The 16,937-nt window shown below is 45.9% G+C and overlaps 1 protein-coding gene across 6 annotated transcripts in view; it reads left to right on the top strand.

Moving 5' to 3' along the window:
* Nucleotides 1-16,937, top strand: part of KIAA0586 (KIAA0586 ortholog) — a 622,715-nt gene that overhangs the window by 243,269 nt on the left and 362,509 nt on the right. For all 6 annotated transcript variants that reach the window (XR_014968769.1, XM_085626122.1, XM_085626120.1 and 3 more), the window contains exon 18: nucleotides 6,324-6,404. Coding sequence is in view for 5 of the 6 variants with exons in the window: in XM_085626122.1 (XP_085482248.1) it covers nucleotides 6,324-6,404 (81 nt within the window). In the remaining variant the exon portion in view is untranslated. The remainder of the gene's footprint in view (nucleotides 1-6,323; nucleotides 6,405-16,937) is intronic.

Here is a 16,937-nt window from a genome sequence, read left to right as displayed (position 1 = left end):
GTGATAGATGTGGTACTACTTCCTGTGATTTAAATGACAGTGTTCATGTTTATACTGTAGATACATATTTGAGACCTGTTAGTCTTTTCATTATCTTTTAATTCAACAGCTTTCTCCTGAAAAGATGGAAATATGGTTTGATGAAAACTGTTAGTTGTAGCTGGGTGCAGGCCACAAGGGATAGTCTCTACAGAAAACTCTTGAAATATAGTCTAAAATTATTCCTTTATACAATTATAACTTCTTAGAGTATGACTTAGGATAAGCGTTTCAAGCTAATAAATGTGTATTACCAGCATTTTATTTTGTGAACCGGCCATCATGTTCTACTAGATATACATCTGTGCGGACGTTAAACAGAAGTGCACACTCAAACAAAATCTACTTTACTTAAATTATCTGTCGCTTAGTATGGGACTTGCAGTAGATTTCCACTGTCATAACTTATCAATGCCTTTAAGATTTAAGGTCTGCCATTAATACTTAAATGGAAAGTCCAGTCCCTGCTCCCTCTAGTATAATAAGACTGTTGATGGCCCACGAGCCTCACCAAAGGGAGGTTAGGATGGAATGGCATGGTGGATATCCGCTGTGATACTTCAATGTATAAATTATTATCATCTAAGTGTTGCTGAACACTTGGTTGTTCACATCCCCATGTGAGTGTGCATTTTACCTTTTTTTTTAAAGTCATTGGCTTAGCTTTCCGCAGATACTTTTCCGCTTAGCTTTTCCTGTAGAAATTGGATGTTTTTGAGATTTGCCATGTGCTTTATAGATTTGGTTTTTAACATAAAGTGTATATTTTGACTAGTTTTCTTTCATTGTGATTCCCAGAACCTGGACCTTGACACCGAAAAAGATTTGTTAAAATATCTAATTTAACTACTCTCTAGCAACAGACGGTATGGTCAACATATTACTTATACCAAAAAACATGACGATCGCCTTTTATAAAACTATAGTTTAAATCCTTAACAAACCTGTTACCGTCTAATGGTATTAATGGCATTAATTAAAACGTGTTAGCCAATGTATTCCAAAAAAGACAGGTAGTGGAAAATTAAGTTTAATGTGCATCCCGCAGGACATAATTAGTGGTTTTATTAGCTTCTGGTAATCTGCCATTCCTTGTATTCTGCCTCTCTCCAGTTCTCAGTATGACACACCACAATATTTACGAGGGCTATAAACTGCTTACACTGCTGTTAAGCTAAAGCTTGTCTGCCATGTACCAAGAACACAATTGTGTATCACGCCAGTCCACATTTCAATCCAATGCACAGGTATGGAACCAATTCAGATCCCCTTTTTCCATCCTGTCTGTGTGAATTGATAAATGTTTTTGGTTTGCCAGATTTGAAATTTCTGTGACCCTGCACAGTTTTATTTACTAGTTTTGTGTTCTTCGTCACTTTATCCTTTGTTTACCTCGTGTAACTTATAGCATAGCACTTTGAATGTAAGTTATGCTTTTCATACAACTGTACATTTGCTGCAATTTATCCGCATCTCCTGTTTGGGGAACAGGCATACAGTGCACGCCTCTGCTATGTATGACTCTTTGTGTATCGGGTCGTTCCCAAAAAATCTAGTGTGCTCGCTCAGTGTGGGTGACTATTTTCTACTAGAGACATTTTAATCTATTGTAGATAAAATCAATAGATGAGTATAGGGTCTAGGAAACTAGGGGCCTTAGTTAGAGTTAGGTGGATGGGATACTCTGTCAAAACGAGACTGATATCTTGTCCGCCTTATTACAAGAGCCATAGGCTGTAAATGTGCCATCCTCCATGTTATAATGGAGCATCCAGTCCACCAAATTCTAAATAAGGCCCTATGTTTCTTACTAAGTACCCTTTCTGTTTGTGAGTCACTGTACAACCTGACCACAGACACTCCCTTGCAAGTGGTGGAGGTAATCTGGGAGTGGTGGAACAGCTTAGCCGTATGACCCTTTCCCTCCTAGTCTTTAGTTTCTTTTTTCAGTCATATCCACTTGTCTACTTCCTGGGGAGCAGTAAAAGTATCCCAGAATATGGAAAACCCTGTAGGAACCAAACCCACACCTATTCCAGAGACTCTGCCGCTTTGGGTAAAGTCATTCTAAATGAATGTCAGCTTTAGGACTGACTTGATTTATTTCATGGTGCTGCAATAGCAGTTTGAGACTTCCAAACAGGAAGTCTCAAACTGCTATTGCAGCACCATGAAATAAATCAAGTCAGTCCTACAGCTGATTTTTTGCACTGAGCGGTCTAGCATTTTTCCTTCACTTGAGCATATGATGGAGCACTCCGTTGCAGGAGAGTAGACCCTAGCACCTCATATTGGGGCCTTTTCCCACATACCTAGCCTAAGATTTTCCAGGTCCTTACTCCTCTTCCTCTGCAGTCGAACCTAGCCCTTGGTGCAGATCACTGTTTAGAAAGAGGATACAGATGGAATGGTTATAAAGCAGAGAAGGCGCAACACGACAGAGAGGCACTGGCTTCTTTTAAGTTTTCCTTGTTTGACCACTGAGACAAGACTTGCTGGAAGGTAACTCTGACAGATGTGCAACTCTGGACCCAGAAATATGCAACATCATGGTTCTGTGCACCAGATGCGTTGGGGACCAAAGTTAATACCAGAGTCCAAGTTCAGTCCTCTGCTCTAAGACATTTGGGGTCACTGCTAGTATCTGCCATCCGTGTCCTTGGGACAATCTCTAAAGGATTCCCAATGGGAGTTCCCCTTCCCGTGAAGGTAAACTCCATTGCTGAATGGCCCGACAGCTCTAATCCGTCAAGTTAGGAATTGGAGTTTCTTAACATGCCCTGCTCATGTTAGTTCCTAGCTCTGGGCTTGCCAATGTGTTGTTGTAGCTTTTCAGTACATACTCATGTCTGGACTCCTTAGTGCCTGTTTGAAGGTCAAAAGAGACTGCTCTAGTTCCTACGAGACTGCCAGCTCCCTTTGTCTTTAGGTTACCAGTAAACACCAAATCTCCTACCTCTCCGATTGCTCCTTAAACTGTTGGCAGTAGCTTCACTGGAAGATGCTACACTTTGTAGACACTGACCTAGATACTGATCCAGATACCACTGCCCATACCACATGGGATTTCAGTGTCTGGGACTGAGGGAACAAGTGGTAATAAGGGCGTTCCTTGTCTGCATACTCCAAAATCACTCTCTAAAGCACCAAAAAGCAGACCGGACTAGTACATTGAGACAGTGGTATCCACCAGACGAAACCTTTACCTGATCTGTGGAGACCCAGTGTTCTGTGTATCGCCCCACTCTTAAGAACCAAGGATTTTTACAAAATTGTAAGGCAAGGTCACGCACACCACGCTGCCTCTAATGGTTCCATGATACTACTACACATGAGTCAGCAGTACTATGTGCTAAGGTATAGTTAACACCTCCTTCCTCCCAGACAGTACCTCGAGGATTCTAGGTTTATTGTCAACATCTGAAAAGACGATAAATAAGATTCTAAACAATCGATATAGTATTGCTGACAGAGCCATATTAATCGGTCTCTCCATGCACAGGCCAGTGTGACTAAAGTATTTGAACCTGAAACCATACATCTAGGAGAAAGTCACTGACCTTCCATTTGATGGTAAACATCTTTGTGATCCCTTCATTGACATGATCTGCCAGCAGATGAGATGGGCACGTTTGTGGTAAAATTACTGAATGCTATCTTTTGTGGTAAAACACTGAATGCTATTCACATGGTATTGATCAGAGGACAGTCCACTTTCCAACCAATGAAGGTATTTTAGTCTTTAATGACCGGGTCAATTTTTGATCAAGGGCTTTTCCAGCAGGAGATGCTTCCTTGGGGTCAATCTCCCATCCTGTACCTTCTAGAATGCTCCATCTCAGGAGGCTCTATCTGCCTCTGAGTGGACAGAATCTACAAATAATGCATGGGTCCGCTTGGTGTGCGGCAGCCATGCTGTTCACCCGTCTGAGCTGCCAACTTGCAGTCCCTTTTACCTCAGTCAGCAGCTCAGATTTTTTGTCAGAAGTCAAGATGCTGTTTTTAAGTGCAATAGAGCAAGGAATGCCTCTAGAAAAGGGTCAAAGAGAATACCTCCATTACTTGCTTATAAGGAAGCAAAGCTGGGGGACCCTGCTCTATCCTGGATATTTAGGATTGCAAGCTGTTTCTTGCCAGGCCATACCCCATTTGCCCTCGCTCCAGTAGATGGTGATGATGTTTACCCAATTTCTGGTAGCCCTCTAGAACAACAAATGGATAGATTTAGTGAACATGCATAATTCACAAGAGGCAACTAACACTACCAGTAGAAAACATTGCTCCGAGGTATCTGTGCATCCCACTGGTTCATCATAGATCTTTTTACAGTGGCTGTAGAAAGTCCACTTCTACCCTTGGGTGAATGCCTATCTATTTAGGGCTTAAGCAACAAAGTTAATTAGTTTCAATATGGCCCCAGACCCCAAGATCTTATTCAGATCTGAGTTTGCAGTGAACTATTCAAAGTAGTCTCTGGTACCTTCAAGGAGAATCCACTTCCACACAGCTTTTCTAGTCCCAGAATTAACAATGGCTTTCTCTTGAATAATCCTGCTCAGATTTACAGCCATTAGTTAAGCCATGGATCTGTTTGTGGAGCAAAATGTTTTAATGCATTGTAGTTCTCTATGTGAAGTAGCACCTAGAATCTGTGCAGCTGTACAAGGCAGAACTTTGGATCAGGTGTGGACAGTAAGTTCATCTCTCTTGCCACCTTGCAGATAGTGCATCCATGGCCCCAGCTTATTCCTCAATCACAGATTTCGGTCACAAGTGACTCAGAGCTTAAATTGAAGATTTACTGCTGGTATCTCTCCATGAGAGCCTTGTGGGATAGATTTGAATCATAAAACCTTATCTGATCATATCCATAAAAACCAGATTGGATTAGTGGAGACGTTCACATAGGCGTCCATGTGTTAGCAACAAGGAGCCGACAGACGAAAAGGCAGGAAGTTGTAAAATAGTCCCTCATTCATTTCAATGCATGCAATCCATTGTAGATGAAAGGATACACCCAAAGAGCCAGTAACATTAGGTGAGAGAACTATGCTCCTCTGAGCTGTAACAAAATGTGATTGACAAAATCACAAGCCAGTGCTGGAAAGAAGCTGTTCATAAAAACCCATTGGTTGAAAGGAGTGCACTTAACGCCCACTGTATTTATGTATATAGACATACATACACCAATCCCGCTTCCAAAGTGTTGAAACAGGCACCGACACGCTGGGTGTAAGTTACCATTTATTGAACAGAGGGCTCCTGACGCGTTTTGGTGATAGAACCTTTGTGTGTGTGTGTGTGTTTGTGTGTGTGTGTGCGTGTGCGTGTGGGTGTGTGTGTGTGTGTGTGTGTGTGTGTGTCTGTCAGTGTGTGTGTGTGTGTCAGTGTGTGTGTGTCTGTCAGTGTGTGTGTGTCTGTCAGTGTGTGTGTGTGTCAGTGTGTGTGTGTCAGTGTGTCAGTCAAGCCAATTTCCACCAACTCATGCTGAACTCTCAGTGGGTGCTTCTGCTGTGTGAGGGTAGAACTCACAAAATATTAACGCTCCAAGAAAATTGCAGCACACTCACGGGGTAAAACAATAGTTCCTTTAATTTAAGCGTCACATTTCGGCTTCATTGCCTTCCTCAGTGCTTTCAAATTCAATTGCAAAATGACACACACAATTCAAGATCTTAAAAGTCACAACATCACTCCCAATGGAGGATTCCTTGCGATTAACAGCGACAGAGGGCTGGTGCCATCATATTTCTCATAGAGAGACACCATAGTGAGCTCAATTCCAGTTTTAATTTCCTGTTATAAGAGATTACAAACCTGAAAGGGTACAATTATTGTTTCTGTGAATTCTTATTGTATAATGATTGTATTTACTTATTCATTAACAAAGAAAACCTTGGGTTGTATCATAAGCCCATTCTTTGCCTATGCATGGGCCAAGACAGGGCATCTGTTCTGTGCAGAATTCAATTGAAATGACGTTTGAATGACTCCTTGATCAGGTGTTCCCTGCAACCTTTTAAAAGAAATTACTCTCTCTGCAGCTCATGCACTACCTTGGTAACTCGGATCTAGCGCATAAGGTCAGGACTCCAAAACTTGGAAACACTATGCTATAACCCCATGCAGGTGCTGTAAATTGCACGCTTTCTTAAACAAACACGCACAATAGCAAAATGGGGACATTGTGAGTGCTGCTTTTTGCTATGAAGTATTTGTTGCAGTTAAATCTCTTTCCTATTGAATGATTGTCGTGATTACGTTTTCTATGTTTTTGATTTAAGGTTCCAACCCACTTTGAACACGAAGAGGAGAACATTGCTTTTCCTGGAACTGACTTCATTGATGTTACTGATATCCCACAGGTACATTTATTTGCTCTGTATATGTTCCACACCTTGTTCCAGATTAGTCAGTGTAAGTGAAAATATCTTGGGTGTTATTGGCACTTTCTTCTTATCTGTTCATCCCTTCCCGTTTTTTGCATCATCATCCACTGGAACGGTGTCTTTCATGTGCTGAGCAAGTGCTCTAGCCAGATTTGTAAAACATTTTATAAAAATTCTTCCCATGTGCAGTTTGGCATGTTAGAAGATACAGGCCTACCTGCAGAATGTCTGTCATGATTACCCATGGCACTGCATGTGACTCTTGATGTTGCGGCGTGACAGTTTAAACATATGGTCTTCAACACATTCCTTATTAGTGGAAAGTCGTAGGATAGGTTTTCTTGAAAGCCAATGGCTTTCAAAGCATTATGAAGCATAGTAAATAGAACCTGCTACAAAACATCCCCCCCTCAAAGTCTTTATGCAAGGACTACTGCTCCTGGAACATACCTAATGACCAAGAAGAAAGTGTAAGCACCACAGGAATTTCATTAGTCATAGCTGTTTGCCTCATGCAAACTGGAGTCACTTGTCCGAATGTGATGCGGGGAGTCAGTCCATAAAAAGTTGCACGTTTTCACTTAGCATTATTATACAGACCTTGAGGGAGGTATTATAGATGCACACTTCTATTGAGGGATCTCAACTGCATCATTAGTAGCTCCTGTTGGCTTGAATGCCCAAGATGCTCTCTGGCTTTGTGTTGTCTGAACAGGGCAAGTTTTTCCAGGATTGGTACTGCTGATGTCTACAGGCTCTCCTACTCCAACTGCACATGTGCCCTAAGCCTCAGTGCCTAGTTCTGAGTATATCGGAAATCTTTTCGTCCATAGAATAAGTTCCCAGATACATTGTTAGAGTCCAGCATTACTAATTTACCCAACCTACTACCAGATAATGTATCTTTGATGGATACTTTGGTCTAGAGGGTTTGCTCCCATGCTATTGCATCATTAAACATACTGGTGTATACCAGTGTCCATCTCTCGCTTGCTTTGAGGGGGGTTCTTGTGAGAAAAGCTTAAGATCTGATACTAAAGGAAAAAGACAGCTTAGACAGCACTTAACACAGCAGACACTGGGTGGACATCTAGGCTCCAGGGACATTTTTGCATTGGCAACCACCCCAAGATTTTCAACTTCTCAATCTTAAAGATGAACCTTCTGTTGTGTAATCAAGTATTTAAAGTCACACTACAACACACATGTTCAACAGGTAACATGTAATGCAAATGGAGGTCAGCTTTCTCCATCATGGCATTTTCCCTAGTATTCATAAACAGGACAGTACTCGTGGGTGTTCCCAGTGCATCTTCTAGAAGTCTGTTGTTTAAATTTTGCTAATAAAATTTTCCTGTTTGCAGTCACGCTACAGACCACACCAGCTATCTGTTGGGGACAGCATTGCGTACTTTTCTCCACAGAGCCAATCCTTGTTCAACTCTCGATTTTAATTTGTGCCATTCTGCATTCCCTTGCTACTATTTGTCCCTCACCTCCCTGTTTATGGTCTGGCTTGACTGTGCAGTTCTTGCCAGACAATTATGTAACAATCACCAGGAGAGGTGTTTTGCCTCCATCCACCTGTCGGGAGCCAGGAGTACATATTTTGATTGAGAAGAAGTTGTGTGCTTCTACAAAAGTGTTTGCCATCCACCCAGTTGTGGTTATTTTGTTTGTTTATCCAGCTGCCTAAGCTTAGACTTTCAGTGTCACATACATGACACTATGATGCTAACAAAGTGTCTTAGCTAACTAGATAATTTATGGTGTCTTTCTCTAGCAGCAGCCCAGATGGAAGGAGGACAGTCATTAACCTACATGGATTTTTAGGTCTAGCTTTACAGTGCAACTGTCACCTGACCTGTTAACCTACACCAATATTATTCTACAGTTCTTTGCCTCCGCATCTACTTGTAATGCTTCACATCACCATACAACATTCCTTTAAATCCAGACCTGTTGGCATTGACAATGGTTGTTGTGTTTGATCTGCCACAGGAGCTATTTAGCTCGAAGCTTACCAGACAGCACAGCTGTCTGGTTTGCGAACAACTTCTTTAGGGCTTTCTGAAAGCTTCCCTGGGAATGCATTTTGACCATTGCATACAATTGGTTTTGTAGTTTGTAACTCACAGTTGCTTGCTTTCTAGTTGCTGGCTTTATTTGTTTTAGTCTGTCCAGCTTGAGTTCATCCCTCCATGGATTCTAGCCTGTTTACTGTATCCTTCCGAGTGCTCACTTTCTGTAAACAGGCCTTTAAATATGGTTCTTTTCTGATGGATACATCTGCCAGTGGATTCCTCACCTTGTGAATATCCTCTGCGCCAGCATCATTCGTAAACTTTTGTAGCTCTCCACGCCAATGAGGCCGAAGACGACGTCACAGAGGCACGGCTCCGCTCGCGACTCCGCTGACGTCACTGGATCCAGAAGAAGACCTCGTCGGCGTGATGATGTCAGTTCCCTTTTTTCCGCAACGTCGACGCTAACGGTTTTCGGGGACTCTCTCTAGCTTTGGCTGGTTACTTTGTTTTCCTGCTGGTGTCTCTCTCTCTCTTCTTATTTGCAGTTGGAAAATGTCGACTAAGAAGTCCGGGTTCAAGGCTTGCAGAGAGTGCGGTAAGTACGAGGACTGTGTCTGGTGCCTTTCATCGGATCATGATGTTGAAGGATGCTCTTGCTTCCGCAAGATGAGTACGACAGCTTTGAAGGAAAGAGAGGCCAAGTTATTCATTGCCAGAATGAAAAAGGAGAAGAGAGGTCGATCAAGATCAAGGTCGAGGTCGGTGTTGAAGTCGATGTCGGGGCATTCTTCGAAGTCCAAGAAGCACAAGAAGAAGAAGAGGCATGGTTCTCGACATCGTTCGGACAGGGATGCGGCTCTGAGATCGACCTCACCTTCTCGACGTCGTAAGGACTTTTTGTCTCCTTCTCCTGTCTCTGTTCCTGCCTCTCCAGTTGGCCTGACCTCGCCTGCGGCTTCACTAGAGTATTCTCCGGCTCCATCTCCGACACCGGCTCCTTCTCCAGCTCCAGTTGAGGAAGTTCAGGCTCCGGACGAGTCTTCGACTCCGCTGGCTCCACCGTCGGCGCCGATCGGCCCGATTCCGGTAATGCCTCAGCCTGAGCCATATCCTCCCTTCCCAGGCCCGGGTCAAGATCCAACTCATTATTTAAATGCGATATATGGGGTCTTTACTAGAGCTATGTACCCCTCTGGAGTGCCTTCGGGTCCCATGGGTCCAATGGCTTTCAACTTGGGAGTTCCTCAAGCTTACCCTCAAGCTCCTTTTATGACATTTTTCCCGGCGACGCCGTCTTGGCATTTCCCGGCGCCGAGGACATCGACGCCGCTTCCATCTTTACCGGCTCCGGCTCGACCTCGTGCGACTCCGGCTGCTCTTCTGGATCCGGGTTCGATGCCGGCTCCGGCGCCGTCGGATTCGGTTACGGCGCCGCCGACTACTGTTGTGAGAATCAGATCCAGGAGAGAAGCTCAAAGGATACTAGAAGAACAGAGGTACCAGGTTGAGGAGATGGAAGAAGGTGAGCTCATGGAGTCTGATGATCTGTTTGAGGAGTTGAAAGAGGCTAGTGGCCTGGACTTGTCACCTGAGTGGGAGATTACTCCTCCGGCTGATACTCCTTCAAAAGATGTGGCTCCCTATCACTCAGTTATTAAAAAAGAGGCTGAGCTTTTGGATCTGCAGTTACCATCTGCTGAGTTTAAGCCAAACATCCTCACAGAGGTTTTACATTCTCCCTCCTCTGTATCAGAACCCTTGCTTCCATTTAATGACGCCATTATTGAACCGGTCATGGAAGTATGGTGTAAGCTCTTCTCTGTAGCAAGAAGATATAGGGCGGCTCCAGGGGACCCAGACTTTCTGACTTCCCATCCTTCTCCGGAGAGTCTGGTGGTTCAGGCTGCCTGTTCTAAAAGATCTTCAGGTGCCTTTCCTTAAGTCCCTAGCGACAGGGATGCTAAAAGACTCGACCAATCAGCCAAGAAAGTCTTCTCCTCTGCCAGTATGGCTTTAAAATCAACAATTGCCACCTGTCTTTTAGGCCGATATGGCCATGCTCTAATGGATTCAGCGAAACAACTGGCCCCTAAATTGTCAGAGGCGGATAGACAGAACTTTAATGAGGTGCTATCAGACACTCAAGCGGCTGCGTGTCAAGTTATCCAGAGCGGCCTGGATACTGCGGACTCTGTCACTAGAATCATGGGCTCTTCTGTTGCCACAAGGAGGAGTGCGTGGCTGAAGTCATCTGAGTTTTCCCCTGATGTGCAGGCAACTCTTCTGGACTTGCCTTTTGACGGCTCTGGGCTTTTTGGTAAAAAAGCTGATGCTGCACTGGAAAGATTTAAAGAAAGCAAAGCGACGGCCAAATCTTGGGTCTGCAGACACAGCCTAGGGGTTCTTTTAGGAGGTACAGGGGCTTTGGAAGATCGTCCTTTCGTACTTTCAGGCAGCCACAGCAGCAGCAGCAATAGAACACCCTGTTTAAAAGCTACAGGGGCAGAATCAGAGGTCGTGCTCTAGGTCGGCAGCTCTCCTCCTCCTCCGTCCCCCCCACCACTGCAAAGCAGCCCTAGATCCACCATTCTGGATCATGCTGGTCCTGTGGGGGGCCGGCTTACCCATTTTCTACAAGATTGGCAATCAATTACTACAGACCTTTGGGTTCTAGATCTTGTAGAAAATGGGTACGCCCTTCTCTTTCGGGAATTTCCTCCGAATTACCCTCCTTGCCAAGGTGCTTGCTCGGAGGACCATCTTCTTCTCCTGCAGGAGGAGGTCCTAACGTTACTAAAAAAAGGTGCGATAGAGGTGGTTCCAGAGCAGGAAAGGGGTCAGGGATGCTACTCCCGGTATTTCCTGATTCCAAAGAAGGATGTCAGGTTGCGTCCAATCCTGGACCTCAGGATCTTGAATCTTTTTCTGAAGCAAGAGAAGTTCAAGATGCTCACCCTTGCGCAGGTTCTTCAAGCGCTGCAACAGGAGGACTGGATGGTGTCCATCGACTTGCAGGATGCGTATTTCCACATCCCCATCCTGAAGTCGCACAGGAAGTATCTTCGTTTTACGATAGGGTCGCAACATTATCAGTTTGCGGTCCTTCCGTTTGGTCTTACTACTGCACCTCGAGTCTTCACCAAGGTGATGGCAGTGGTGGCAGCCCATCTCAGAAGGTCGGGGATTCCAGTGTTCCCCTATCTGGACGACTGGCTGATCAAAGCGGAGTCGCCAGAGAAGGTGCTTCATCATCTGCAAGTTACAACCCAGCTGTTGTACAAATTGGGTTTCTTGATAAACGTGCCCAAGTCTCACCTGGTGCCCTCTCAGCGCAACCTGTTTATAGGGGCAGTACTGGACACTACTGTGTGTCGAGCATTCCCACCTCCACAAAGGATTCTCGACATACAGGAAATGATTCCCTTGTTTTACAATGGAGCGGTCATTCCAGTCCTGAAGGTTCTTCGTCTGCTCGGTCTGTTCGCTTCCTGCATTCTGTTGGTCAACCATGCACGCTGGCATATGAGGGCCCTCCAGTGGTGCCTCCACAGGCAGTGGTATCAGCACAAGGGAGATCTCAGGGAGTCTGTGAGGATCTCGGGAGAAGCTGCGGCGGATCTGTCTTGGTGGAGAGTGGAGGGCAATCTATCTCAAGGAAAGCCCTTCCATCTACCTCCATCGGTGGCCACAGTGATAACGGCTGCATCCACTTTAGGGTGGGGTGTGCATATGGGGGATCTGGAGATCAAGGGTCTTTGGTCTCCAGAGGAGAGGTTGCTTCACATCAACAGTCTGGAATTGCGGGCGATACTTTTGGCGCTCGAGACCTTCCTCCCTTCCCTTCGCGGTCAGTCGGTCCAAGTCCTGGCAGACAACACTACCGCGATGTGGTATGTCAACAAGCAGGGAGGAGTGGGGTCGCATTGTCTCTGCAGAGAGGCTCTGTGTCTCTGGTCCTGGGCTCAGGATCATCAGATTTGTCTGATGGCAAATCATCTGGCCAGAGTTCTGAACGTGCGTGCAGACAGTCTCAGTCGGCAGTTCTCCGCCGACCACGAGTGGAGGCTCCATCCGGAGGTGGTTCTTCACGTCTTTCGGACGTGGGGAACTCCTCGGGTGGACCTGTTTGCCACTCACAAGAATGCTCACTGCCCATCATTCTGCAGTCTCCAGTATCCGATGCAGGGAGCTTTGGGGGACGCGTTTCAGTTGAGTTGGACATCACCACTCCTTTACGCGTTTCCTCCCATACCCTTGATTCCTCGGGTTCTGAGGAAGATTCGCCAAGACAGGGCCCAAGTCATATTGATCACCCCGGATTGGCCAAGAAGGGTGTGGTATACAGATCTTCTCCACCTCTCCTCGTGCCCTCTGCTCCGTCTCCCTCTCAGGGCAGACCTCCTCTCGCAGTCGGAGGGACAGGTTCTACACCCCCACCTCCAGAGCTTACACCTTCATGCCTGGAGATTGAACGGGGCAACCTGAATTCTTTTTCTCTCCCGCCTGATGTAGTAGATGTAAAATTGTCTGCCAGACGTCATTCCACCAAATCCATCTATTCTTATAGGTGCTCTAAATTTGTTCTTTGGTTCGGAGAGAAATCTATTGACCGTTTGAGGGCTCGTTTATCCAACATCCTTCAGTTTGCTCTTTGTCTTGCTCAGCAAGGCTTCGCTGTAGCCACTGAGAAGGGATATCTATCGGCTTTGTTGGCTTTCCTTTGTTTGCCGGATCAGCCGTCATTGTTTTAAGTCACCTATTGTTTTACGATTCCTTAAGGGTCTTACCAATAAGTTTCCGCCTTCTCCTTTTATTGTGCCTCAATGGGACTTAAATCTTGTCTTAACTTACCTGATGGGTTCTCCTTTCGAGCCCTTGCACAAGTGTGCCTTAAGGCTGTTATTTTTTTCAAAACGGTCTTTCTCGTTGCCATTACCTCGGCAAGGAGGGTAAATGAGCTTCAAGCTCTGAGTTCAAAACCCCCGTTCTTGACCATTCATGCTGAAAGAATGGTACTCCGGACCAGAGCTGCTTTTCTGCCTAAGGTGGTAACTCCTTTCCATCTGGGGCAATCCATTACCCTTCCTACCTTCTATCCTCCCCCTCACCCTTCCAAGGAGGAGGAGCGGCTTCACCGCTTGGACCCTAAGAGGGCGGTGAGCTTCTACCTCGATATGACTAAAGACTTTCGAGTGGACGACCAGCTCTTAGTGGGCTTTGTTGGCTGCAGGAAAGGCAGAGCGGTGCACAAGCGCACCCTTTCCAGATGGATTATCTTGTGCATCAAGATATGTTACTCTTTGGCCGGTAAGGAACCTCCAGAGGGTATAAGGGCTCATTCTACTAGGGCTAAGTCTTCTACTTCTGCCTTGTCTAGAGGTGTTCCTGTGAAGGACATTTGTAGGGCGGCAACTTGGGCTTCCCTCCACACTTTCGCGAAGCATTACTGCTTGGATTCCGAGGTGAGGTTGGACGGACACTTTGCTCGTTCCGTCCTTCAGGACTTTCTGGTATAAAAGGGTGGACACACTCCTCCGGGAGTGGGACTGCTGTGGGAATTTTTTCACAATGTGAGGAATCCACTTGCAGATGTATCCATCAGAAGAACAAGTTACTTACCTTCGGTAACGCTTTTTCTGGTGGATACAGTCTCTGCCTGTGGATTCCTCACTGACCCACCCGCCTCCCTGTTGTCCACCCTTGTATACCTACAATTCTGATGATGGTGTTTCAAAATGTATTTGTTACTGTCAAAGGCAGTGTGTTATTTCTTTTGCCTTCCTATATTATCTTCACACTGTGTGTGTTGCCTTGTATATTATGTACTGTGTATACTGTATATATATATATTGCTGTCAGTCCGTCCGTGTGTCTCGAAGGCATGGAAAAAAGGCCGGAACTGACGTCATCACGCCGACGAGGTCTTCTTATGGATCCAGTGACGTCAGCGGAGTCGCGAGCGGAGCCGTGCCTCTGTGACGTCGTCTTCGGCCTCATCGGCGTGGAGAGCTACAAAAGTTTCCGAATGTTGCTGGCGCAGGGGATATTCACAAGGTGAGGAATCCACAGGCAGATACTGTATCCACCAGAAAAAGCGTTACCGAAGGTAAGTAACTTGTTCATCTTGTCACATTTGCTGTGCATTGAAAGACAGAGGTCAAATGTCAGATTCTGATTTCTGAGGGAGCTTATTTACCTTCTTTTTCTGACTTCAGAATGAGAGAATGAGTAAGCTCCTAGCTATCGTAACGGAAAGTTTCAATTCTATTAAGGACTCAGAGGGGAGGATTATTCCTTCTCTCCTCACTTTATTTAATATATCAGCCATTTATTCAACTTTAAACTCAAACTACAATTCACATGAAACGTTGGAAATATAGTAGAACAAATCATCCAATGGGGAAACAGTCCCACAGTAAGCAATCAGGAACCATAGTTCACAATATAGTCCCTCTTCTTTGTCCCTTCGCCCTTTTTCATCGTGCGAAGTCACCCGCTGGACTACCTTCATGTGTCTTGTTTACTCGCATATGTCCCTACAACAACAAAGGGTAAGTTGTAACCACAGTAAAACATTTGTGTACTTAAACCTGCAGAAGAACGTCAGGATAAACAGTCAAGAAAAATGCATGTCATCACATTCAACAGAGTCTCAAAGCAAGGAAACTGCAGTACTTATTCTGTACGGGGAGGGTGAAATCTACTCAGAGCTGCGCTGGGTGGGATAATCTTCACCTCCGAGTCCTTAATAGAATTGAAACTTTCCGTTATGATAGCTAGGACATTTTTCATTCTGTGTCAGGGCTAGAGGCGAGGATTATGCTAGCTCAAAACTTGCTCACCACGAGGTAAGCCATATCCAGCGTTGGTTTAAATTAAAACCTTTTGACGGTGGAGTCCGAAGACCAGTCAGCCGCATTAAGGTTGTCCTCCAAACGGGGCCTCCAAGCTAAAGCTTTTGAAGCCATTGCGCCACATGCTGAATGCGCCCCAAAGATCCAGAGGTCAATCCTTGCCTCCTGCATCACACATCTGACCCACCTAGAAATGGTGGGGGATTATACCGCCTTAAACGGCTTCTGCAGAGCAACGAGGAGTTGGTGTTCACCCGGGGGGTCGAAACTCGAAGGTAATTTCCTCATATGCCCTTTAGGCATTAAACAACACAGAATTTGGTTGAATCCAGAAACTCCGGGTAAGGTATGACTTTGGTATGGTACTTTATCCTTCTGTGGAATGTGAATGTCACCCCAGTGGGGGAGAAGATCCTGCCCGTAATATCCAATGCCCGTACATCAGAGACGCGTCTACAGGATGTGAGGCAGAGCAGCATAGCTAGCTTAGCGGAAAGCTCCTTTCTTGAGAGAAAATGGTTAGGTTGTCAGGAAAGGAATAAGTTAAGCACCTGGTTCACATCCCAGAGCCCAGAGTAGCGAGGCTCTGGTGGAAGGGAGAGTCTAATCCCCCGCAAAAGGCGACACGCAAAGAAGTGTTCCCCAACCGCTGCACCGTTGACTGGAGCGTGGCCAGCTGAAATAGCTGAATGGAAGGCATTCTCCAATCTGTAGGCCAGGCCACTCGAAGCCAAGTGAGCCAAAGAATTAAGAACGTGCACTTCATCTGCAGCCACAGGATCGAGACTCATTTGCACACTAATGGTTCCATCTACCCCACGCGGACCAGTACCTCTTGACCGTGCTGTCGGACCAGGCCTTTGACATGAAGCCCTCAGTTTTGTCCAAAAGGTCCGGATCAACCATCGTCCCCTGTAATCTGCAACGCCAAGAGGGCCAACGACCCCTCCTGAATCAACGGATGTGGAACTTGGTCGGAATTGAGCGGTTGAGTCGGAAACAGGTGGAGTTGGATTGGAGAATCCAAGGAAAGTTCCAGCAGAGCTGGAAGCCAAACTTGTGATCTCCAAATGGGAGTGATCAGAACCACTTTCGCCCCCTGCTTCCTGACCTGCGCAGAGGTTCTTGTGATCATTCCTAAGGGAGGGAAGGCGAATCCCTTCCCCCGACTTCACTCCTGAAGAAACGCATCCGTGGCCACAGCCAGGGGGTCCGACCTCCAGCTGAAAAAAAGCGCAAGCTGGTAGTCTAGTTTGGAGACAAAAAGGAACCCCAGCACTCCTGAAGGGACGCAAAGACTTCCGAGTGTATCTGTAAAGCCTGGAGCCTCAGAAATTGCAAGACTGGAAGTTGGCAACTTGGTTCTCCTGACCTGGCAAGTATTCCTCTGTGACCGATATCGGATGGTCCAGGCAATACTGCCAAAAGCTGGTGGCAAGGTCCCAGAGCGCTTTGGAGCGGATGCCCCCTAGATGGTTGATATATCAAAAGCGCCAATGTGTTGTCCATCTTGAGGACGACACAGGTTTGGATGGAATCCTTCGTCCAGCAATGGACCACGACGGAGCCTGTCAGGAGCTCCAAACAGTTGACATGTAACCTCTGTTCGTGTGGAGACCACCATCCTC

The sequence above is a fragment of the Triturus cristatus genome, chromosome 9, assembly GCF_964204655.1.
Source record: "Triturus cristatus chromosome 9, aTriCri1.1, whole genome shotgun sequence".
NCBI classification, from domain to species: domain Eukaryota; kingdom Metazoa; phylum Chordata; class Amphibia; order Caudata; family Salamandridae; genus Triturus; species Triturus cristatus.
Note: the sequence above shows the minus strand (reverse complement) of the source record. Positions and strands in the feature narration are given on the sequence as shown.